General features: G+C 40.3%; 1 protein-coding gene across 4 annotated transcripts in view; it reads left to right on the top strand.

Moving 5' to 3' along the window:
* The first annotated feature begins 243 nt into the window (after positions 1 to 243).
* The window catches only part of kiaa1549lb (KIAA1549-like b), a 72,558-nt gene continuing 47,675 nt past the window's right edge, over positions 244 to 25,126 (top strand). For 3 of the 4 annotated variants that reach the window (XM_061041692.1, XM_061041686.1, XM_061041676.1), the window contains exon 1: positions 246 to 909. In XM_061041692.1, coding sequence (XP_060897675.1) covers positions 681 to 909 — 229 coding nt within the window. In that variant the 5' untranslated portion in view covers positions 246 to 680. Of the gene's footprint in view, positions 910 to 25,126 lie in introns of all 4 variants that reach the window. The other variant, XM_061041697.1, reaches the window with a different exon arrangement.

The raw sequence follows: 25,126 nt of genomic DNA, 5'->3' as shown, positions 1-25,126 counted from the left end.
TCTCTAGTGACATCTTGCGGCAGAAAGGGGGTACTGCAGCCGACCTGGTCGTATGTGCTCGATTAGGTATTCAGGTTGCCTCTAAAACTAGCCTAGATTGTTGCTTGTATCACTAGACTATATTTCGGACCAACAATAAAAAAAATATTCATTTACTTATTATTAAACCGTAGGCCTATTGGTTATTAAGACTTGAATTGAATATCCTGCCTGCTCTCATTTGTCCAGCAGAGGTCGTCATACAGACAGCTGGCTGTGACTTTCAATTAATAGCAGAGAGACTAATTTGCACAGTTTGTGTACTCGGGGTACTTAAAATGATCGACCCTCTCCAGCTTCCAAATCCTTCACATTTGACTGGAACATCTAGCACCGTGTCTGGCAGGTCTCTGTGATCCAGTCTATCATCTAGAGCTCGATGTCAAACCTTTGGCAGACTGTGCTCTGCGCCGCCCTGCGCCACACCGCGATGATGATGCTGGGTGGACCGAGCGCCGCGGAGCGATAGGGCGCATTTCTTAATTCCCCCTCCAACACCGCGTCCACCCCCTCCCCACTATACCACCAAACCCTGCAAACACCCCTCCAGCCCTGGACAACACGACGAGACCGCGGGACCGCACGAGGATCGATCAAATGTATTATTTACGGCCGAAACTTCAGCAACTTATCCACTGGATATGGCTCCCGCTGTGAGGAGTGGACGGCGGACAGGTCACCCCAAAGTGTCGGCCGTGGTGGTGGCGGTGGGAGCCGGAGGAGAGGACCCCGGTGGGCGCTCGGATGCCGGAGGAGAGGGGAGGTGTTTGAGGACCAGGTGGCGAACCGGAGCAGCGGGGATGCTTGGAAACTGTGTGCTGTCTGTGGGAATGCTTTTACTTGTTGTCCGTTACGCTGTGGCCGCAGAGGGTAAGCAGCACACCGCAGAGAAAACATATGAATGTGTTGCATTTGTCGAGACTAATCTGCGAGTAATATCTGCTGAGAAGAGTTGGAAGACATGGGGAGAGGAGGGGGGGGGGGGGGGGGGAGATGGATCTTTTGTTTGGCACATGCAGCGTTTTGTAATCCGCACATTTATTGCTGCTGGATGCATGATACATAGACTGTATGCACCGAGATGTGCTTGGCTTAATGCCTTTGCTTTGTCATTCTTTAGGATAGGAAAAACTTAGATGTTTCCTTTAAAGGCATCTATAAGGTGTTTGCATGCAGCAGGCTGTTTTGCATTGCAGTCAGGGAATACCCAAACTGTACAGGCTGCCTATTATTAGGATGAATGCCCTCACTGGCCGCACGGACATGATCTGTTGTTGGACTGACCGTGTTGATGTTGGTCTGCGCCGGCTAAGCTTTATGTCATGTATCACTCTTTTTCCCTCCCCAAAGGAATGTTTCCACCTGAGACCAAAACCTGTCTACTCTTTTGTCTCTGATCAGACCGAGATCCCCTGCAGCTTAACTCCTTATGAGCCATCTCAGCCTTAACTTTGTGTCTAAATTCTCCCTTTGTCCTACATTGTGCACTTGAATAGTGGGTTGCATTTTCATGACCGAGCTTATTATTGGTCTCTGGGAGTTTTTCCGAGAGTGCATCGCAGGCACAGGACAGTCAAAGCATCTGGGTCAGCACTAATGACACACATACTGTAAGCCCTGCTCTGTGGGGTTTGTCTGTCTCTGGCGGCTAAGAGGCAGCTGAGGTGAGGTGGAGAAAAAATAGCTGCCTCTTTACATTGAAGAAAAGGCTCGACTATCCTGCCTTTACAGGTTCACTGATTTGGCTGCATCGCCTTTCTTCTCTTTACAACACCTCAGTCTGCCTAATTTTTCGGGTCCTTTGGTATGACCCCTAAAAAAAAAAAACACGTTCTTTGAGGGTGTTGTGTGTGTTTTCCAACAGTAGGTCTGTCACTTCTTCTCAGTGTACAAACAGTGATGTAGTGGCTGTAGTCTCACCTCTGCTGATGCACTGCTACAGTAGCAGTCTCCTCCTCCCTCTCCTCCCTCCCTCTCCTCTCCCCTCCTCGTCCTCCTCCTCCTCACAGTCAGCACATCCATTCTTAAACACATGAGCCCAGCAGAAGCAAGTGCACCTGAGCCATTCAGGACATATTGGCTGAAGAGCGCACACCAGTGATTTCTCTTTGTAAGGAAACAAGTAGCCTAATCATCAACTACAGACATATGTGTAGATATAAAGCAATGGATGCTGGATTCTGTAGTCTTTGTCACAACGACTGGGTGTTTACAGTAGTCTAAAGAGAACCTTTTAATAGTTTATATTTTTTATTTTAAAATTGTCATGTATTTCAGTTCTTGAGGAAGCAGAGAGCGTCTGGGCTTTATTGATTCATTGATTTTTTTTTTTGTGCAAGCATGTGGAATTTAAGACACAACACAGCAACAACATCCACATGTCACATGACCTAAAGAACCTTCAAGAAGAAAAAAACATTTCAGAAGATTACATATCCATATCAGAATTGGCCATGAAACCTGTTTTATATGCCATGCATTTTCTTTAATCTCACCTTAATACACAACTGATTATTGAAAAGCCCACTAAGCATGTTACCAATAGAATACACACACACACACACACACACACACACACACACATATGGTAAGGCAGTTGTTAACACAGGGACATCCATAATTAATTAACGGATCAGTATTCACCTTTGTTATTTTACCTAATGTCTGAGCTTTTACTTCCTGATTCCCTCCCTTTATATGACCTCATCCATCTGAACCTGTATACAATATGCAGTTATTTAGGGATCCACATATCAGATGTGTTGGATAAGTGTTGTTGGCGATACCAACATCATCCCGTATTGTCCTGGATGTGACTGAACTATAAATGTCTTTGTGAACGCCGTCATAAAAATCTGTGTTTCCTCCATCTGTTACTGAAGGCTGGCCAGCCCGGGAGTTTTTAGTGCCACAGTAATGCCCTGTCTCATATTGCTGTGAATATTAAAGAGCTCAGATGAGTCCTGTTCAGAGACATATTTCCCCCCTATTTTCTAATGTAAGAGAAAAAGAGCAGTTATGTTTGATACCCAGTATTGGCAGATAGGTTAAGAAAAACATGTCCTTGTCTCAGGGGTTTACACAGACATTTCTTTTTTTTGTACTTTATTTTTCCAAAAGGGAAACACCAATGTGACAAAACGAAAAGACATATGTAAAGCTTACGCACACAATGCACAGACATTTTTGAGAGCAGGGGCTTAGGCCAAGAGGGGGGATTCACTCCAATACCACAAATTGTGCACCCTGATGTTGCTACACAGAGGTTTTCAATGACACAGGATTCACAGCATGGTAACATAAAACAAGAAGCTAAATCACAGGAAGAGGCCTATTAATATATTTTTGTTTCTTCTAGATTTATTTGCATTGGTGTATCAACCAATAAGAAGACACCTTATTGCAGGAATGACAAATGTTGAATGATTTTTAAACATCAGATATCGATAACTGGCCTCAGAAATCCAGTACCGCTGAGGCTCTGCTGCTGTGTTTTTGTGAGATTTACTGAATGAAAAACATCTTCACCTGCTGTGAGCGGCTAATATCCTGACTCACAGATTCCCCATGTGTGGACTCAGTACAACATGTGGTTTCTATGGAAACAGCAATTTTGTTGCCCTGCAATGACCATTTCCCCCTTTAACCCCGGTATCAGTCAGTGGTGTAGAGGACAGTAAGCATCGATCATTCTGAAGGTTGTGGCTGCAACGACGAATATGTTTTATGCAGTTAGATTTATCTTCTGTTAACTCTCTGGAGCTGTTGTCTGGTTTATTTCTTTCTTTCTAGCACGGCTGGTGAAATCAATGCTCGACAACAGCTCGAGGATACAGCAGCAGAGCAAAGGCATCTTTGGTCTTTTCACGTTCAAGAAGACTGTCCTCTTACGTCAGCTTTGTTTACTCGTACAATTACAACCCCCCACGCCCCTTTGCTTATGAGTGCTGACGGCTCGGTTTTGACAGGGGTTAACCTCAAGGACCTCCTGCTGTATGAGATGCTATCCTTGAGCTACTGCAAGTCATCAGTTTCCACTTAGGAATTCATGGAAAGAAGACATGACAGTACGATTCAAAGACATTTCCTATTTGTGAAGCAGTCTGAGTCTTTTTCCCTCTAAAATGACTGTGAACATGCACATCACAGAAGTCTCTTTGGTTTGTCTTCTTGTGTCTTGTGTCTTCAGTTTTCATTTTCTCTCTGTCCAGATAAGCCTTTTCATGGCTGTCACGATGTTTAACATTAAAATAACTTCCAGGAATAGCTTCTAAAAAACAGCAGCCATGACTCAGCCATGGTCTGATAACCCATCTGTGTGAGCACTCAGTTTTCAGGAGCATGCAGCAAATTTGAATTCTCTGTTTATTTACCTTGTTTCACCTTGTTGCAGCGATTTGTGTGAACCTGTTAATTATGTTACGGGAAACCATGTCAGGAGGGCTTTAAATGTACACAGCCTGTGTGTGTGTGTTGTGTGTGTGTGTGTGTGTGTGTGTGTAGGGGAGGGGGGGATTTGTTTGAGTGAAGATAGATGGTAATCTCTAGTTACAGATTTCCCTTCAAATGTAGAATCAGTACTCAGGATCTTGATATTCAGTATGAGAAGTAGTCTAGTTTCTGCTTGTGATAAGTTTGTATTGTGTGTGTCAGCAGGCTTTGATGTATACAAGAAAAACAGAATGTGTAGAGAGCAAAAGGAGACAGAATATAGTGCTGCATGGATGACCTTTGGAGGCCAAGTCGTTGTTAGCATCTTGCCGGTTCCATCGATAAATGGAAAATAAGCTTGGTGGCCAAAAAGTTTATGACACTTACACATTTTGTTCATCAAGATAACAGACAGAAATCAAAAGTCTCCTCTATGCTGATGACTTGGTGTTGTTGTCTCCTACAAAAGAGGGTCTACAGCAGCACCCGAACCTCCTCCATCAGTTCAGTCAGACCTGGGCCCTGATGTTAAACCTAGAGAAAACCAAGATCATGATTTTCCAAAAGCAGGACAGGAGCCTGGAAAACATTTATCAGTTTTATTTGGGCACCTCTAAATTACAACACACAAAAAATGACCCATATCTAGGCCTGAAGATCAGCTCCACAGGAAGCTTCACCCTGGCTGTGAAAGATCTGAGAGACAAAGCAAGAAGGGCTTTCTATGCAATCAGAATAAATATCACATTTGACATCCCAATTAAAATCTGGCTCAAAATGTTCCAATTTGTGTTAGAACCAATTATTCTGTATGGCAGCGAAATCTGGGGACCAAGGACTTTGACAAATGGGACAAAACAATCATCGAAAAATTTCACACTGAGTTCTGTATGAACCTCTTACATGTTCAAAGAAAGACCCCAAACAACGCATGTAGAGCAGAACTCGGGCAATATCCCCTCCTCCTCAAAATGCAAAAAAAGAGCTCTCAAATTCTATCAACAACTAAAAACAAGTGAACCCCAGTCCTACCATCGCATCGCTTTGAGCTGCCTCAACCAGCTAAGTGTAACTTACTATTTAAAGTCAGACTCACAAAAAACAGATAAACGGTGCTCCTCCAGGAGATTTAATGAATCAAGAAATGACTGTATTTATTTTGTAGACATATCTAGAGGGGCGTATGGAAAAGAAAGTCTTGGCTGGAAGTCGTATGCTAACCACTTTCTGGACCAGAATTCCAGAGTAGTTGGCCATTGTTCCCAGAGACATACGTCTATATCATCATCAGAATATCGTCGGTTGTTCCTTTGGTGGTCTTCCATTCGATTCAATAGTGATGCCATCATTTATCGTTGTGAACAGACAGATATCCAACATAGGATCAACAGTGAGATTTTTTTTTTATCCCACTCACAGTTCTTCCATCTTTTTTTATTTGCATGTTTTGCCGATATTTTGACAAAGGAGATAGTGTGACTCCTGTTCAATCTTTTGCAGAATCTTTTACAGGAATGCAAGGAAGGAAAGTAAGAGTGCAGAAACAGCGTTATCAAGTGATTGAAAATATAATCGCGTGCCGTTCTTGATTAGAACGTTGATTACCTTATCTTTGCTATCTGTTTTTTGGGGATCTGTTTGTGTCAGATCTTTGCAGAACTGGAAAGGTTTGCAGTATTTTCTCCTCCACCTCTGTAAACAACTCAGGCAGCACATCTACAACACGTAGATGTAATGATAAGAGGCAAACAGGCTTCTAATTAGTATCCTGGACCATCTGCCTCGCATTATCCCCTGTATCTGCAATCAGGGAATATTGTGTGTGAATGTGTGATTGTGTGTTTTATAAGCTATCTCTCTGTACCTTCGTGCCTTTCTGCTCTCTCTCTCTCTCTCTCTCTCCCTCTCTCTCCCTCTCTCTCTCTCTCTCTTTCTCTCTGTGTTTGGTGCAGGTTTATAGCGGACAAAGGCTTGGCTCTGAAGCCAGATTGAGGACAGGACAGCAGGCAGTCTGATTTATTGGGTCTCACTGTATAATACACCACACTGCTCTGCACAAGGCCACTGCTCATCACACTGCATCACACTGGGCTAAAGCAGAAGACAGTAGGCCTGAATCTCTGGGACATGTAGGGATGTCTGATTTTAAATATTAACTCTACATTATGTTGTCAAGTTTGTCTCCATCTTAGAAAATTAATTTATAACAACTTGTTTTGTGATGATTGAATCTTTCACATGTAGCTGATTGGAGTGACCAGGCACAGGAACATTGTTGACTTAATAAGAAATATTTTATTAAGCGTCTCTAATGTCTAAACACCAATAATTGAAAATAACAAGGAAAGACACACAGTCAAGCAAACTCCAATGATATTTTAGTGTTTACAGTTCCTGCGTTTCCAAACAGATGTTTTTATTTTTCCAGGCTTTTAAGGTTTGTAGGCTGAAGGTAAGCATACAGTCACTAAATGTAACCGGACAGGCTTCAATCGGCTTGACTGAACTTTGTCAGTCGAATCAAATTTGACTTAATAAGCTCATAACAAAGCTGTTGTTCTTTTTGTTTGTGGTCACTACATGGGAGTTATGTTTAACCTGTGGTTTAATTAACTAGAAAAATAAATAATTCCAATCAAACTTCTACTTGGCAGCGCAATTTATTGCAATTTCATCGTTATCGAGAAGCTTCCCCAAAAAAACACATTGCAAAAGTTTGGATTTATTGCAATAAATAAGACAACATTTAATGCAAATAGGTAACGCTTTCTGCATAATGCATGCCCATTGGGTGGAGGTCTGGGTATAATTGCCATGCCTTCACGTCACTTTGATGCAGTGAAATGAAGCTAAATCTAGCTATCAGCTACCCTCGTATGAATTGGTGCAAAATTAGTGGTGAAAAAGAAAGAGGCTTTTTGGATTCAGTTTGGATTCAGGGGGGCATGACAACCACAAGTGTGAAATATAAAGAACAACAAATAGACATACAATTGTGAGCTATAGCTAAAAGCTTTTGTTTTTGTTGTTTGAAACACCGGGTAGTAAAAGATTTAGTCAAAACGAGACTTGTTTGGTGCAGTCTGTCATGCTGTTTGCATTCTCAAACTACAATGGTGCCGCTAAAAACAAAGAAATTAGCAAAAAATTCCAGAAAAATTGGTGCCGATTGTGTTTCTGGAAAGAAGATTCAAATCCTTACCTTTCATGGCAAAGCCTAAACAAGCAATGGGATGGTGAGATGTTGTTTGTGTTACTGCAACAGTTTGGCTAAGCTCATGTAGACCGATCACAGTGTGACCTTTTTGCTTATGAAAAGTTTCCAAAATGGTCAGACACAACAACAACCAGCATTTTGACCTATGTAAATAAATCACCTTTTTTTTGTTTACCAACCGTCAGTCTGTTAAATAATCACATAATACAGCTTTAAAAACCATTCCCCAGATGCCCCTCTTATGGGCACAAATGCTGCCTTGACTGTGGTAGCTTTGGTCATGTTTGAACTAGTGAAGTCTTTCTCCTTAACTCTGAGTGATTTCATGCAACAGTGAAAGATAGGGAAGTTAAAAATTTAAGAAGATTTTTAGCTGAAGTGAATGAGGCCGGATCAGGCCAGGCTTAAGGTCTGTGATGTGCATAAATGAGCGAGACAAGAGGAAAAAGAGGGAGGGTGATTTGCCTCTTCACAGACAGGGTCATCAGTCACATTTAATGGTGTCACTGTCACTGTATCATATTTAGCTTTTGTCTACTTTTGTAAAGTACATTGGAAATGCTGAAGTGTAATGCCAAGTGTAGCTGTAGGCTTGGCTTTTTTTCCACACAGATGCCTCTGTGGACTGTGGCATTTCAGCTAATCCCTTTGAACCGCTGAAGGGGGGAGTGTGAGATCACTGAGACCTACACACACATTAATTACACTGAGCCCTCAAAATGTTACATACTTAGCAGCTAGCAAAGTAAAGACTTACTCACACAATCCAACAAGCAAGAAACACAAGCTTCCCAGTAAATCCTGGTGGATTTATTTTGTTTCTGTAATACCATCAATGCAGCACTTTAACCTGTGTAGTTACTTTTGGCCACTAGGGGGCAGACAGACAAAAACACAAGCTGACAAACAAACTGAACAAACACAGTGTTGCCTTCAAATGTTGCTAACATGCTAGCAAACTGGTACCTGTTTGCAAAGCTAGCTGCCACTAAACAAAACAAGCGTCCCATATGAGTGCTTTTTCTGTCCACTTAAGGAATGTTAGTTTAATATTCACTCTTCAGTTTATCCTGTTAGACCAACTTAAAATAAGATAACACCATATAAGCTTAGGAAAAGTGTTTTTGTGGCTAGCTTATCTCTGTACTCTTTGCTCTAGCTAGCTGTGTCTGTAGTTAGAGGATAGGAAAGTGATGTACAGTGGGGTTTATAAGAGGGTGTTTGCTCAAATTAAATGCTTGGAGCTGCTGGAAACACAGCGGAAAAATCTATAAGTGAATCTTGTGGTTGATTTATGTGTTGCACACTTAAGCACTGAAGCGTTGTGTGGTCAGCATGCTGCCCTCTTTAGAGGGATGAGCGTTTTATTGTGGAGGTTATTTAAGAACCAACGTTAAACCAGTTCTAGTTATTATGAGTTTATGTTGCTTGAATTCTGATGATATTCAGATTCTGATGTCGGTCGGGTTTCTGTTTGGTTTCTTTTACTGTTGTGGTTTTTTGTTAATGTAAGAGTTACAAATTAAGGTTGTGATAATAATGCAGTGAGGTACAGTTACAGATACAGTTACAGATGTACAGGCTAAAGTGTTTTATACTTTGAAATATTAAATCATGTTTCTTTGGATTATTCACAATTAAATATTCCTATTTAATTGCATAAAAATGCTATTTTCTGACAATTCAGGACATAATATGAAATTATTAAAAAGCACAAATACACAAGACCCTATGTTCCCCAAAATGTAAGGTTCATAATGAAATAATAAACTCATAGTTGTTTAAAGTTGCACTCCGTCTATACTTTACTTTATTGTGCAAAAGTGTGAAAACACTACAAGTGATACACAGTACAAAACAAAGCATACCAAACATGGTGTAGGACAGTAAAGAAAGGTGCAAAATACAGAGCGAGGCAGGACATAAACAGGTATAACTGACAAAGACCAAACAAAAATACAATAAAATAAACATCAAACAAGCAGAGAAAGGAGAAAGAGAGGAGATAACAGGAGAATTTCCTTTTGGTGACCTTGAGAGGGAGTAGAGAGAATTGAGAAGAAGTGTTTAAATAATCGTTGGTGTGTGTGTGTTCATGTTGCCGTGTGAAAGTTGATTGGAGAAGGTTTGTTGGTGTTTTGGTTGTTGGGTGAGGGGCGTAGGGGGCTGCAGTAGGAGGATCGGAACTTACGAACTTTCAACTTGCAGGAGACAGGCAGTTTAATGTGTGTGTGTGTGTGTGTGTGTGTGTGTGTGTGTGTGTGTGTGTGTGTGGGGTTGTGGGGGAGTTGTTGTTGGAACTTGGTTTCCAGTCATTAGTGTCGTTGTTATTGTTGTGTGAAGTATAATGTATTCATGGAACAGAAAAGTTACTCGGCTGCTGACAATGTTTACATAAAAAAGTGTAGTTGTTATAGCCTACATTTAATCTGCAGATAATTAGATGGCTTCATTTTACCGGCTCTTTATCATCTCTTGATGAGACCTCTGCAAAGGCCCTTAAAATGTCATCCTTTGTGCACATTTAAGTGAAATATGCAAGTTAGGAAATGATATGCTGCTGAATCTACTTCTGCCTTTTAAAGGGATTTGTCCGTCGGCTTAAAAAAAACAACAATTGTCTTTAGTTGTAAAAAGCTAAAAAGTTTAGTAGAGCTGTGAGATTAGTTGCTCATGCTCACACTCTCTCACACTTCATGTCATCACCTGAGTCAGTAGAAGTGACGGATGAATGGCTTATTGTTGATCTGACCCCTTTTTTTCACTCTGAGAATTGTTCACGTCCACGACTATCAAAGCATTTACACATTGCCATGTAAATGTGATATGACCTTCTTCTGTGTGCTCTAATTGGATTGCATAGAAATTGGGGCTGTAGGCTGTGAGAAACCATTGTCTATTATATTATATTAGTGAAATATCATGATGAGCTTACTATTTCATCCTTTTGAAAAAAATCCTTAATAAAAGGATCTTAAAAAAAAAGGATGCCTAAAAACATCTAGATAGATTCAAAGACATCATCAAGTCTTCAGCCTTTGATATTGCTCACAACTGATTTAGCACACAAAGTGACCCAATGCAGCCCAAGACAGAGACAGGTTGTTTTTTGGTGTAGTACGGCTCGAAAACATCAGCGAACCACTCGCAGCCGGTGCTCGAGCCTTTGATTTTAAATCTCGGTGACATCACAGATTCAGGGACTCGCTCTCTCGTTTCTTGGCTTTGGTGGAGCAGGTTGAGAGCGAAGGCAGCGATGACAGCGTCGGTGAAGCATCAAGAGCAGCGGGGAGGGCTAAGCTGAGCTCAGAGAGCATTAAAGGAAATGTTCAACAGTTTTGGAAGCCTATCTTATTAATCAGTAATCAAGCTGTCCTAGGACTTGAAAAAAATGTTCTTCTGACAGAATTTGGAAGCCGGTCTGCCAACTTCTGGTTTAATCACAGTTGGAGGTAATTTGAATGACTTGCACAAACTAAAATAGGGTATGTTGTTGGATAGAAAGTGCTGAGAATTTAATGTAAAGATGCATTTTCATTATGTACACTCTTATAAAAGTAAGAAATCACCCCTTCCACACACACACACACACACACACACACACACACACACACAGCATACATTAATATTCAATCTATTTCATGGACACTCATAACTCTGTGGCAATGGTTTGATTTATGCCCTAACCTTGATCTCAAGTCCCCCCCAAAGTCTTGAAATGAGACACGCTGTTCCCAACAGGCCCATCCATTATTTCTCTGATAATCCTAGTGTGTATTTCGGCAGCGTCTGGAGAACTAACCCTTTATATACACACAAACTCACTCACTACCTCACTCACTCACTCACTCACACAAACTGGCCTTTAAACACACCACAGCAACTTTTGAAAATGTCTGTATTAGCTCCAGAGTTTGTTTCCCCTCAAGTCCTCCTGGATATCTTAATAGTCTCTCCTCAGAGACCGTCCCAGCATGTGCGTGTGGGTTGGGTGTCACATCTCGGCCCTCTCAGCAGTTTGTGACCTGCTGCAGCAACGTAGCTGCTGTATCTGATCTTTAACTTTTTTTAACCTGATTTATTGCACAGGAGGCTTAAATATAAAATTACAGCAATGAATGCCTCTGTTTATTTTATTGACCAACCCCCCCCCCCCCAAAAAAAAAAAAAAAATCAAACATTTTACTGCAACATCCATATAGCACAGAGCTGCAGTTTAGATTGTGTGTTCAGACTGTGTGTGTTTCTGTGGAGCATATGAAGGTCAAATGTGTGTCCACAGGATTAGCTCATGGTACCTCATGATATATATACGTACATCTCAGTAATGATATTGTCATGGAGGAGACCGGCCTCTCCTTGACAGTGGACGTCATCTCGAGTCACACCGATGGCACCCATTAAGCTGTGCGTGCTAAACACTGTCCTGATGGGAAGTGCAAATGAGAAGAATGGCAGGAGATCCAATTCAAAAGGGAGTGTGTCAGGAGGAAGGACAAAAAAGTGCAGCATGATGGGAAGAGACAGACACACTTATTACGAGGTAGATTAAAACTAAAGGAGAAAAACTTTAGCTTTTAATCTTTCCTTCACATATTTGAAACCTTGTTTCAGAGAAAAAGAGATCAAGGCATGGACATAACTAGATTGCCCACAAACAAGGAGTAAAATGAAGTGGCAGCACATGTGTTATAACAAAAAACACACCGGGAAATCCAATTATTTCCATTTCAATTTGCCCATATTCCTCAAAGACCTTTAAGCCTTTATTTCTATGGACCTGCAGAGGCCAGCACATCTGTATGTGTACTGATCGGTTCTGTTTCTTATTCTGACAGAAACCTGCTTAAAGGATTCTACCTTACCTTCCTGGTTAAGCCCCTCCTGAAAATATGGGTCCTGTGGGGACATAAATCCTCTTAAAAGTATCTCTCTGACCATCATAAAACTAATCGAGATGAAATCTGCAGCAGTACATTGAGCCACTGTGAGTGGATATTAAATCTTGATTGAAAATCTAAAAGAGCACTAGTAAGGGTTGTACTTAATTATACATTTTTATCGCCTAAAAAAGTCATAATTAAAAGACACTCCAATAGCAGATGGCCTCGTGTGAACTCTGATACTTTGACCAGTTTGCATCATTTTCTGTCCAAATCCTGAATGATGTCCAGTATAACGAGAGTCATGCATATAAAAGGACAAGTTTCTATTATTTTTAAAAAATGTTCTCCCCAGTCGGCTCATAACGTTTCCCATAATAGTCTTGCAGAGCTGCCTTTCTGAATTATATATTGAATATATTATTCTGGTGAACTTTGAGACTCTGTCCAAGAGTTGACTCAGAGAATTACTCAGGAAGTCTTATTGGTAGGTTGTGTATTTATTTTTTTACTTGCATCTTTTTGGTCAAATGTTTTCAACCTGTATGAGTCCTTAACACAACACATATAATAAAGAAGTGGAGATCTGACCATTTTTTAAGAGAAGATCTTGATTCATTCATATTAAAAAAAACCTCAGAGGACATTAAGCTCTTTTTGGTGCATTGTCTGTTTGAGCAACGTTGACAATTTGCATTGTGTACTGATTTTTTTTAGTCATTCAACGCTGATAGAAAGCATATATGGACAAAACAGAGGACAACTGAAGTTTGAATGCTTTTCCAGTTAGATTTAGATTAGATAGACTTGTGTTGAAGATTAGACAGAAAAAAAGAGAATCCTGGGATTTTTTTTAATTATAAAAATTGTAGTGTTTGTTGAGTCATTTTGCATTTCTCAGTAATACAAGTCAAAGTGAGAAACAACATATCATGCAGCACTATACTTTAATTGAAAGAGTGCATTTTTTATTAATTTATGGCTATTTAAGAAAACTGCAGAAAATCTAATAATATAAGATCGTATATACATTTGCCTTATACCCTTGTTTCAAAAGATCTATAACATCATATTTGCTACTTTAACAAACAAAATGTATTGAAACCAAATACTCGGTCAGTCTGGCCTCCTTCCATTCAGCTGAATCAGTTCCCTGCTTTCTTTGGTCTCAGAACAGGCAGCAGTATATTACCATGGATATCTTTACCTCGAATGCCACAGCATGCAGCTGCTGCAGATGTTGAATCACTAGTTGTTATAACGTGAGATAAGATAAATCAGGACTTTATTAATCCCAAAAGGAAACTGTTTAATAACCTTTTTTTTTTTTTTTTTTTTCACTTCCGTCAGATACTAAACTTTACATTACTAGAGCTTCACAAGTAATTTACATTTTATTCAAATGTTCAACATGGCTGTGTACAGATTCCAATTTACTGCATCTTTTTTTCAATAAGGAAAAACACAATGAAATACAAGTCATAACAAACCTCAAATTATTTTGATTAGTTTAGAGAGGATAAAAATTGTGGTGCATAATTGATAATTCCTAATCATCTAGAATCATATCACAGTTGTAATACTAGTTCTACTTATAGCAAATACAATTTTTTTCCATACTGTGCAGCCTTAGTTTTCATTGCAACCCTGGAGCATCCTAACTGAAAGTAGACATTCAGGCACATAAAACCAATTCATCTTAAACACTGCAGCCTAATAGGAAATGGTTAGGAGGAATATATAATGTATATATTAAAAAAGAAATGTGGAATCTCAGAAACCTGTAAGATGTAAGTGACTGTCTATCTGTAGCTATCGCTGCCCTGCTGCAAATATCTTCCAAACAAACACACAGGCTCATTAAAGACTTGAATACGGCATCTTTCACTGCCATACTGATGACAGGAGCTGCAGTGTGTCACAGCTTTGTTGCCCCGCAGTGTTGTGTTGAATTGAGGATGTAGCGGGGCCTTTGTTTGAGAGCTCATCCATCACGCTGCCTGCTGCAGGAGGTGCTGATCTCTGTGTTTGTTTTGACTATGTGCACTGTGCAGTGCCAAGGTTGAATGTACGGTGTCTGTGATGTGAAGCATGAACAGTGTTGAGGCTCAAACCTGTGTGACCTGGTATTCAGTAAAAGACATAAAGCAGTCATGACTTGTTTTTTACTATCACCTGCATGAGTGCATGTGTAAGACTTCCTCTGTTCTTGTTCTTTGCGTCTCCTGAAAGGGGGAGGTGGGGTGTTTACTGTTTACTGGGGGAGCAATCAGCCGGACTTTTCCTCGTGCAGAGAAACAGTAAAGACAGCAGATTGTGTTGAACTGCATGAGCAGGTTATAACCTTTTTAATATTTCTCGCCAACTCCTGCAGAACATAAGCAGTGGTCATTTTATTGAATAGTGGCTCCCAGTGTGTGGGCTCCATGCACCTCCAGAGAAGTGCGAGCTGGAGCAGCAAGTTATTAATTTTAGAGCCAGAGGGCTCCCTACATTAAACTTTATGACGGCAGATAGAGAGATTATTTGAGCTGGAATAAAAATGCAACTTTCCTTAATGGAATGGAACAAATTGTCAATGAAAGTCCATTCAAAGGTACTCAAAACCCTTTTAACAGCAAGACTTTTAACACGCGTCAAACTATTCTGGTTTGGACTGCCTTTTTCTATCAGCCAGGTTATTCTGCTACCTGTACAGCAGTCAGTGCTGATAGTGTTAAAAACTATGGAATTAGCATGCAATGTGCTGGATAAACTATGCGTTGTTGTCTATCCTATGTTGTGTGAGAGATCGGTGCATATTACAAAAAAATACCCTGATACCTATATTATAGTGATTGGCCACTATTGGCAATATTGACCAACTGCTATAATCATGTAGCTCTAAGTGTCTTTATGATCTGCCCGTTGTTTTCTTGATGAATTTATAAGTGGTGGTGTGGAGAATGATCTTAAAAGTGTAAAATTGGGTCACAGAATCACAGAGCGTCAAAAAGTAATTTCTAAATCATTTGTCCTATCCAAGCGGCAACCTCCGGTCTTGAAAAATTAAGCCGATGCGGAAGTGCAAATTCCTGCAGTTCGTCGAGTGTCCGCTTGAGGCTGGCTCCAGGAACATTAGGAAGTCACATACACATGACCGGCAAAAAAGCTTGTTTACAGCATAAATTAACATGTTTACAGCCTGGTACAAAAAACAAAATAGGTCTGATAAGTTTTTGTCATCACTGGCACACACTGTAAGGGGGATGAATTTGAAAAAAACAGCTCTGTTTTGATTTTGAAAACGATACATGTTATTCATATTAGGAGTGTAACTGACATGATTGACAGGTGGGCGCGAGGCTTAAAACCCGCCTCAGCTCCGGCTCTCAGCCTGTCGTTAGGTTGACTAAAAGTTAGGCTGAGGCAGCATTTCCAGCTTGGCGGCGGCTGTCGATGAGCCTCCGGAGCCCCCTGCTGTAACAGATGGGTGAGTTCACTCAGGCTTCGTCCATTAAAGGGATACTTCACCCGTTGAAACATGAATCTGTATTGACACTGGGTCATATATGTAGTAGAAATGTGAAATACATTTTGAAGTTGGTGCCTTCTTGGCCGAGAAAAGGCAGAAAGTGTATTTTTGGCTCATGTGGATGAAAGACACCAAATCCCAGAATGCACAGCACCGCAGGCCACTCCCACTAAGGTCAGGTTTACAGCGGCCGCAGCAGCTAAGACACAAGACCGGCCTGTCGGCAGCAGCCGTCTCGCCGCTATATTTATATTTTTTCGCCATTATCAGCTTTCTCCATAGAGCCTGTTAGCATAGCTTCCAAGCAATATGGCGGACGTTAAGTTTAGATTCTGGAAGTGAGTTCCCACTCACTGATCTGTGATTGGTCTGTAGCTTCAGTGGTCGAAAATATGAGGAACTAGCGTTGTAGTTTAATCCCGCTAACCACAACAGCTTCCAGTGACGCAAAATGATGATTTACGTCACTGGAAGCTCCTTTTCAGACTTAAAAATACAAAGTTTTCCATCTCAGGGGAGAATGAGGGCGGGATGCACGACCATTCAAAAATACTACCAGGTTTCTAATGATACAAAGATTAATGCAAATGGGTGAAGTATCCCTTTAATATTTACAGTCTTTATGGTCTTATCCAGTCAGCAGTGAACTACACAAATATGATCGTTTTGTATTACAGTAGTTGTTAAAGACTATAATTTAACTACTATCAATTTAATACCTAATATTCTGTCACCCTTAATTATTGATTGACTCATTATTCAGATATTATATAAACTGTTCACATTTCATTTTTAGATTTGAGTTGTAGTCGATTGAACATTATTCCAGGGTCATTTAACAAATGGCTTCACTTATTTTTGACAGTGACGGTTCAAAATCTATTTCAGATTATATGCAGTCATTCAGCTCCCAAAAATCCAAAATACCATCTCCAGGTAAAACATGAGCACCTTCTTTTGTGTCCTGCTGCTTGCAGTGACACCATTGTGATTGCATTACATACATTTTGACATTCTTGTGCTTGACTCGAGTGTGGATTTCAGAGGGGATCCTACAGGCTTAACAGGCTTATCCCACCTTGTTATCCCTCATTGTCCTCCCCTTCTCTCCATCCTCCTCTTGCCTTGGCTAACCTCTGTGCCACTGAAGCCAGCAAACACAGTCAGAGGTTGCTCACAATCATTTTGTAAAATTACGACTGCTCGGGAGCTCATCATTGGAGGAGTTTGCAAAATAATTCTCATTGCTCATATTTGTTTCCAGTGATTTAGCTTTTTCCTGTGAAACACTGAAAAAAAACACAAGCCCCTGGGCATGTAATCATTATTAATCATAATAATGCAAATGAGATGAAATGAGCTGCTCACCACCCTGCATGTTTGATCAAGGTCAAGTGTAGGAATGTTTCCCTTTATCAATTCTTGCAGGAAGTAATTGAACAACTGCTGCAATATGTCTTTGTTATGTCACTTCAGGCTTTGTAATTCACCATGATCTTTTTATGTTGTATGCTGTTCATGTTAATATACTGCTGGTGTAATTTAGTTTGACATGTGAGGCATGATTTATGTATCGCTACGACAGAATCACAGTCACTTTGTTCACCCTGTGTAGTCATTTCTAAATGCGGGGACATTTTTTTGTGATAACAATAATTTCAACAACCTCTAGTCAAGAGGCCATGTGCTGATATAAAACATGGAAACGTTAGAGTAAATGAATTGAGGTTTATTAGTATTATCTTGTTTTAACAAAACAAGAGTGTTGAAGGGTTTTAGCTGTCTGCATTTAAATTATCTTCTTTGACGTTTGAGTTTTGACTGACATTTTTTAAAATATATTTTGCACAGTAACAACTCACAAACCACTTGTGATTATTCATCAGTCTTACTATGCTCTGGTCGTTCTCCATGCTCAACGAAGCAGTCACATAGGAATGTAATGGAAGGGCAACAGGTTGCAACATTTCCGACAGAAAGCATCTAAATTTATCAAAAAGGTGGGTTTTTAATTTTACGAGTAGCACTTAAAGGTTGTAAATCATACTATTACTTTGTATTGTGCAAATTTAGTAATGGCTACATGTACATTTAAGGGTGTTGCTATGGCAATATTAAGGAGTGACATTGTGGGCATTGTGCAGGAGGAGAGCATGGGACGTATAAGTCGGTCACTTGGCAGGATGAGGATTTGACTTCCTCTGAAGTCTCTCTGAGGGCCCAATTAAATAGTCAGAGGCAAAGCCATAGCCATTTCCAGCAGTGATAAGAATTCTTATGTTAAGTCTAGTTTTCCACCTCTGTCTGTCACAGGTGACCAAGCAGCAGCTACTTTACCTGTCCCTGTGATGTATTGGTCTGCCTTTAACAGAATGCAGGCCTCAACTCTGTGCAGAGGTCAAATCTGGAGGGAAAAAAGAAAGACTTTGATGCAATTTGAGTGATGGTTTTATTGTAGTGCGGTATTATGTGAGGCTTGTATACTGATAAATTATTTCCCACACTGACGAATTCTGTCTGTCTGGATCCATTGAAGGTGAAATTAATCAGGTCACAAGTGGATTTGTAGTCGTGGTCATTTAGCAACACAACGAGTCTGCACTTAGACAAAGCAGACCCAAAAGCACATATACAGTATAGGGATTTTACACTTCCAGAAATCTCATGGAAAAACTCCTGATATTTCCTGGAGGAGCTGTATATGTGAACACATACAGCCCAATGTTTCACTCGGAAATTCACCCGGAATTTCTCCTGCCAGACTCCTAGTATTTTCTCTGCAGCAAGTCCGAGTTGGCTGATGTGAGAACACTGCAGGTTATTCTCTGGAGAATTCAGCTCGAGCCAATAGGGGTGGGGGGAGGGGGGGGGGTTACGTTTCTATACTGTTACTGCTAGACGGTGCATAGAATGTACACCCGTGATAACTACAATCTCCATGCACGTAATTAACGGCTGCATTGTGTTTTCTGTTCGCAGTACGTTGGACTACACCCAGCATTGATATGAAGACCAAAATTCTCATTAAAGCATTGTATAGCGGATCCTGAAATCCTGTGGAAAACCTTGTGGTCCATACATTTTTTCCACTCACACTGCCTGCCATCCAGAAGTGCAACTCAGGCACAATGGCCTTAAACAGATCCATAAAAAGTTAAAGTCACCAGAAAAAAAATTCAAAATCACAAAAAATGCAGTAATTTCATGTACTTTTCACTAGCTATTAGTGTCTCCCTGAAGAACATATTGAATCCAACATAAAAAGTCAACACATGAAAGCTTCTGCCAACAGGTCCATGCATATATATTTCTACACTTTCATTATTTCTGTTGAGCATACAATCATCTGTCATGACTCAATATTGAAACAGCTGCAGCAGCATAGAAAGTGACTGTCATCATTAGTTCCCCCTGTATACATAGATCAAACAATAAACCTAATTGCAGACAGTGAAACAGTCATTTTTAAATCTTCTTGCAAAACTAGAAGATCCTGCTGTCTCCACGTTCCATGATGCTGTTTAGATTAAACGGGGCCCTGTGGAGTTTTCTCCAGGAGTCACAGAAGTTTATGTTTAGATCCACAGTGACTCACCCAAATGTGTTGCATGTCCACGATATCTAAGAAATATAGTGAATATATTTCCATATCCGAAAACATTTTCAAAGGTGAACTTTTACGGTTTGAAAATCCTGTGTTTTCTTGCATACATATTTACAAGGCTGCTTTCACCTTCCCTTCCTTTGCTGGTGCATTACAGCACATCGTCCTGTGTTGCCCCCACCTTTAGATCATTCGACTAATAGGAAACTATTGGCATAACTGTGTATTGAGTCACCAATGTGTGTCCTTGGGGGACCTTTAAATCGACAAAAACAAGATTTAAGTTGTTAGCGGAGGTCAAAAACTCCACAGGGAGCTGCCGTGCCTGTTTATTATTCTGCTTGTCTGTGAAAAAAGCGCCCCTCTTTATTCAATCAATAAACGTGTTAAAATTAATCAGAGCAAATATATAACTCAAGCGAGACTTTCATCCTAACCCAGTATGCAGTCCTATCAGCTGCCGCGTCACTATCTGATGCCCTTCTTTGATCACTACCTGTCATTCCTCACCCACAGTCTGCCACGTCAAACGGCTTTGTAATCCCCAGACCCATCACAGCCCCAGCGTGCAGCTACACTCCTCCACTGCCTGATCTGATCTGCACGGCTCAGGAGATGTCCATGGGCCTCGGTTTGATGTATGTGTGTTAGGTTAACACAGGACAAGGCCAGTGTTTTTTCTACGATTTATCAGGCCTATCTTAAGATTTACTAAACTTCTTTTGAGTCACACATAGCTCAAATGAGAAGAGTTGGTGTTTTTTTTTTTCATGCTGCTCTGTGTTTGTACCGCCAGAAGAATAAAAGATTTCAGATGAAAAACACTATTGAGAAGAAACACAAATGTTGTCCTTAGATTTCATTTGTATGATGCTCCCATGGCAAGTCAGTACATGCATTTACCTTTGCTTTTATCTCTACCTCATGGCACACACTCTCTGCGTTCAGCCCTGACAGCTGACAGGCTGGTGTTGCCTCTGGGTAAGGTGCTGAAGTCAAATATGACTTACTTTTGGTGGTTTTAATGGGACTGTGATTGCCTGCAGTGCCCGACTGAGCTGTCTGACTCCCAGTCATCCCCGTCTGTCTGTGAGCGAGGTTCATCTGATCGCTCCATGCATCAAAGGAATATTTCACTGTGAAAATGTTCCTTCAGTTTTATATACCATGAATCTGTAATGATCTGTTCTTTTCATGTGTTATTTTGTGATGAAATGCACCGTAGCTCTCTCAACACATCCAATTTGCAAAAGTGAATGTGTATGTGGTGCAGTAACTTGTACCTCAACATAGACCTTTAAAGTTGTTGGGGGAAGAATACTAATACTGTGGCACGTTGCTCTTTAGCTACTATGATACTCAGGCCTATAGTCAACAACTATACACAAATTGAATTAGACAAATATATTCCTCTACGTCTTTCTTCTAGTCCAAATCAGAAAAAGTTCAAGGTCACTAAATCATATAGTTCTGAAAAGGCTTCTATGTTGGAGATTTACAAAACACTGGTTTCTTTGTATCCCCATGGACCTGTGAAGCAGAGCATTCCAGAAATGAGTGATTGTTTCATTTAGCACAGGCTCATAAATTATAAGAATGCAACTAACACATTCTCCATAATGGCAGGCTACTAATGTGTTAACATTTGGCTAGCACTTCTAGTTCTAATCAAATATGTCAAATAACTAGCCTTTCTATACATGTAGATGAATATCATCATGACAGGATGTAAACTTCACAAACTGAGACTCATGTTGGCAGCAAGGCACAAACAACAAACAAACAAACAAACACAAAAGGAAGCAGGACCCCGGTGGCTGCTACAACACTCTCTGCTCTAATGATGACTTCAGTTTCCACGAGACATTTGTTACTATTTGTTCTGCTGCTGTTTGAGAGGCTTTGCAGAGATTTTACAACAATCTATACGCTATACAAAGATTTGAGCCCACAAGATGGCCAGAGGTACAGCTATAAAAGAGCAGGAAACCAGGGAGAGGAAGTGGATAATGACAGGCAAGAAAGGAGCCACAGGCTGGACTTGAACCCAGGCCGCCCGCTTGAAGGACTATAGCCTCCGTACATGGGATAGGATCAGTGTTAGCCATCATAACTTAGAACTTATCTACTGAATCCTGTGAAGAGTTTTCATGTTTTTCTCAGTCTATTTTTTCTATGAATTTGAATTAAAAGGGTAAATTGTGCTTCTTAGAACACACAGTAACCACTGGAAATCCAGCCTCTCCTGTTGAAGAGTGAAGCAGCACAGTATATTTCACTTCTCTGCTTATGATGCTAATGTGCTGCTCTCTATCCAATGCTTGTATTGTATAAGCCACCCAGCCTTTAGACTCCAAGTCTGTGCTTCTTCAAAGCTTTCATCAAAGCTACAAAAACATGCTAAATTTATTTAGCGTCTTCAGCGCTAGAAATGATATTTCAAACTGCCTCGAGAGTTTTACTTTGAGATTTATTTATCAGCATCTTGAGGGTTTTCTTTGGTCTTACTTTTCAGGATCGAGTGTAGAGGATTAGCGCAGGCCTGTTTCTGTCAGTGGGAGAATAGAAGTAAAATGAAAACAAGGCTTTTGACCGACTCTAAAGGTCATTCACGCTCTAACACCATATTTATTCATTTGAGGGTTCTAACTCTGTACTGCTTATATAATAGTTGAAATGTGATGGTTTATTTTACAGCCTTTGTAGCTGACAAGATATACAAACTGAAAGGCTTCTGAATCATAGCATTGTCTACCCTTTCCCCCTGCAGGGGGCTCTGGAGGTTCATCGGCAGCAGCCGCCATGCAGGTAATCCTGTCTCAGCCTAACTTTTAGTCAACCTAACGGCAGGCTGAGAGCTGTAGCTGAGGCGGGTTTTAAGCCTCCTTACAAACCGTTAAATCGCGCCCACCTGTCAATCAGGTCAGCTACGCGCCTAACTATGGATAACACTCATTCATAAAATCAAAACAAATGCATTCTAAAAAAAAATCAACCCCTGTACAGTGTGTGCCCATGAGGACAATAAGTAATCAGACCTATTTCATTTTTTTGTACCAGACTGTAAAAAACAGTTTTTTTTTTTAAATGTGGTGTCTATGTGAATCCCGGGACTCTTGGAGCCCGCCTCTCAAGTGGACACTCAACAAACTGATGGATTTTGCACTTTCACATTGGCTTCATTTTTCAACACCGGAGGTTGCCGCTTGGTTCCCATTACCTGGCTTAGTAATACTTTCAATGTGAAACGAGAACAGATAATGTGCGTTTAGCACAGTTTTTGAGAGTATTTGCTAGTTGATCGTTAAGTCTGGTTTGCACCAAAATCAGCACTTACTGAAGCTCTGAGGGGCAATCAGTGGGGGCGGTTAGAGGACAGGATTGAACAAATGCAGCTGACTGATAAGCCTGTTTCTGTGTGATTTTTGAGAGATACAGTGATTAGAAATATGTTTCTTATGAAGATGATAATAGCAGAGAGACCTAACAGAGTGGGACAGAGTTCTGTAAACTCTTTATTTATTCTTTGGCTCATTTGGTTCCACATTTACATATTGTTTCTGTCCAAATAGAATTCTCTTGTTACTATATTTTGGGGGTCAGTTTTGTTCCATTAAACATCATAAACATAATACAGCACTTCTATGTTGAATAACATCAAACTTAATTCCCCTATCCTGGAAGAGTTTGTTTCTATTAGAGGCAGAGTTGTGTCCATATACTTTGTTCATGTAATCATTGAAACACCTTCATTTCTAAATTTACATAATGAGGCCTACAAATCAAGTTTGGCTGCTGTTCGTCTGTTTCGAGCCAATAAGGTTTGAGCTAGTAGATATATGATCTGTGATATGAGAATGGAAGGGATTTGTCCCCTGTCACCTTCCAAAACGCTCGCTAAAAGCCCTGAATAATGGCTCTCTGGTGTGTTAACTGAGCCAGTGCCTGCAGTGGAGAACAAAGAGACACTTGATAGGAACATAATCCTAATGTACCCCTATGTATAGAGAGACAGAAAGAGCAAGGCTGTCAGGCTTTTAAGTACAATGAACTGGTTATTTTTAGTTACCAGACTTTTTATTCAAACTTATAACAAATCTCTAGTGTCATGTATATTTCTCATGTCCTAACTAGTTCAAGCTGAGGGACAAGAACAGTGCAAAACAACGTGGGTGAGAGATAACAGGAGTGGACAGAGTGCAACAACATAAGCCATGACTACAGTGTCCTGAGCTGTGTCAAGACAGAAGTCAGAGTGTTGAGATGTCGTGCTGGAACCGATGAGCGTCAGTGAATAGGCGGACTTTTATGTGGAACACTGAGAGAAAAGGGAAGAGAAAGAGAGACTGCTCACTTTCTCCTGAGTAAGAGTAATGCTCCAAGCTGTTTTTTTCCCTTCAGGTATTTGTTTTCTATCATTTTATCAATGAAACAGGAAAGACTGCTTTGATGTGGAAGCTGTTAGGAGTGCACTTTGGATGATAGCTATAATACAAGAGTTATTGACAAGAAAGCTCCCGGTGCACTGAGTGCATTCCTTAACCAAGGATATTAAATCTTCAAAATGTCTTGATTGTTTTTGTAATACATTTTCTACAACCTGGTCTCAGACCTCAGCAATGCATTATGGGATGGTGGCGAATAAAATGCCATTACAATACACATGAGTTTTAAAATATAAAGGACGAAAGCTTGTGTGATACATAGTGTTGTAAATGTAACATTATGTTCAGGCATCAAAAAAAGCTTTGAAAAGTTTCAGTTTAACAAAGGACACAATCTCTGGTCTCCTGGGGTAAAGTCTTGTGTTTCATTGAATCCAGCCTTCACTCAAGCTTACTACATTATCTTCCTAATAGATTTCTGCAAATCATTCTAATTGACTTTACATTGAAATGCTCTCCTACCGTGCTGACATGTAATGTTAATAATATATTAAGTGCCAGCTCTTTGTAAAACGGTGTGAAGAGATGTTAGTCATTACTCACATTCTTGTGAGTCCACACTTAGTGAAAGGTGTGTACTTTGTTTTGTGACTCAGAAGTGTCCTATTCATGTGATTGTATTATTTTGCCAACAAAGGCCCTTTATCTCAATGTTTAGAAATTAAAAAAAAAAAAAAAAAGCTTCTTTGTAATTGAAAAGCGTTCACCTGGCAACAAGTGACCATTAAAATATAACAGTAAATTGGTAAAAATAGCTCAACTCTAGAACAAGGATTGCAAGGTCACAGTCACTCAGGGGACGGACTAGAAAAAAAAGGTAACATAACATCTATCCAGAGTTTGCTTAAATTAGCTAACATGTGCTGCCATGAGCTACTGGCCGTTCAATACCAGTGAGGGTCATATTGGTGGAACTGAGCAATAATGGATATTTTGCTGATGAAAAGAGTCTACTCTTTTTAAAAAAAAGTTGTCTATAGTATTTTTGGGGGC

This window comes from Labrus mixtus, chromosome 1 (assembly GCF_963584025.1).
Source record: "Labrus mixtus chromosome 1, fLabMix1.1, whole genome shotgun sequence".
Taxonomy (NCBI): domain Eukaryota; kingdom Metazoa; phylum Chordata; class Actinopteri; order Labriformes; family Labridae; genus Labrus; species Labrus mixtus.
Note: the sequence above shows the minus strand (reverse complement) of the source record. Positions and strands in the feature narration are given on the sequence as shown.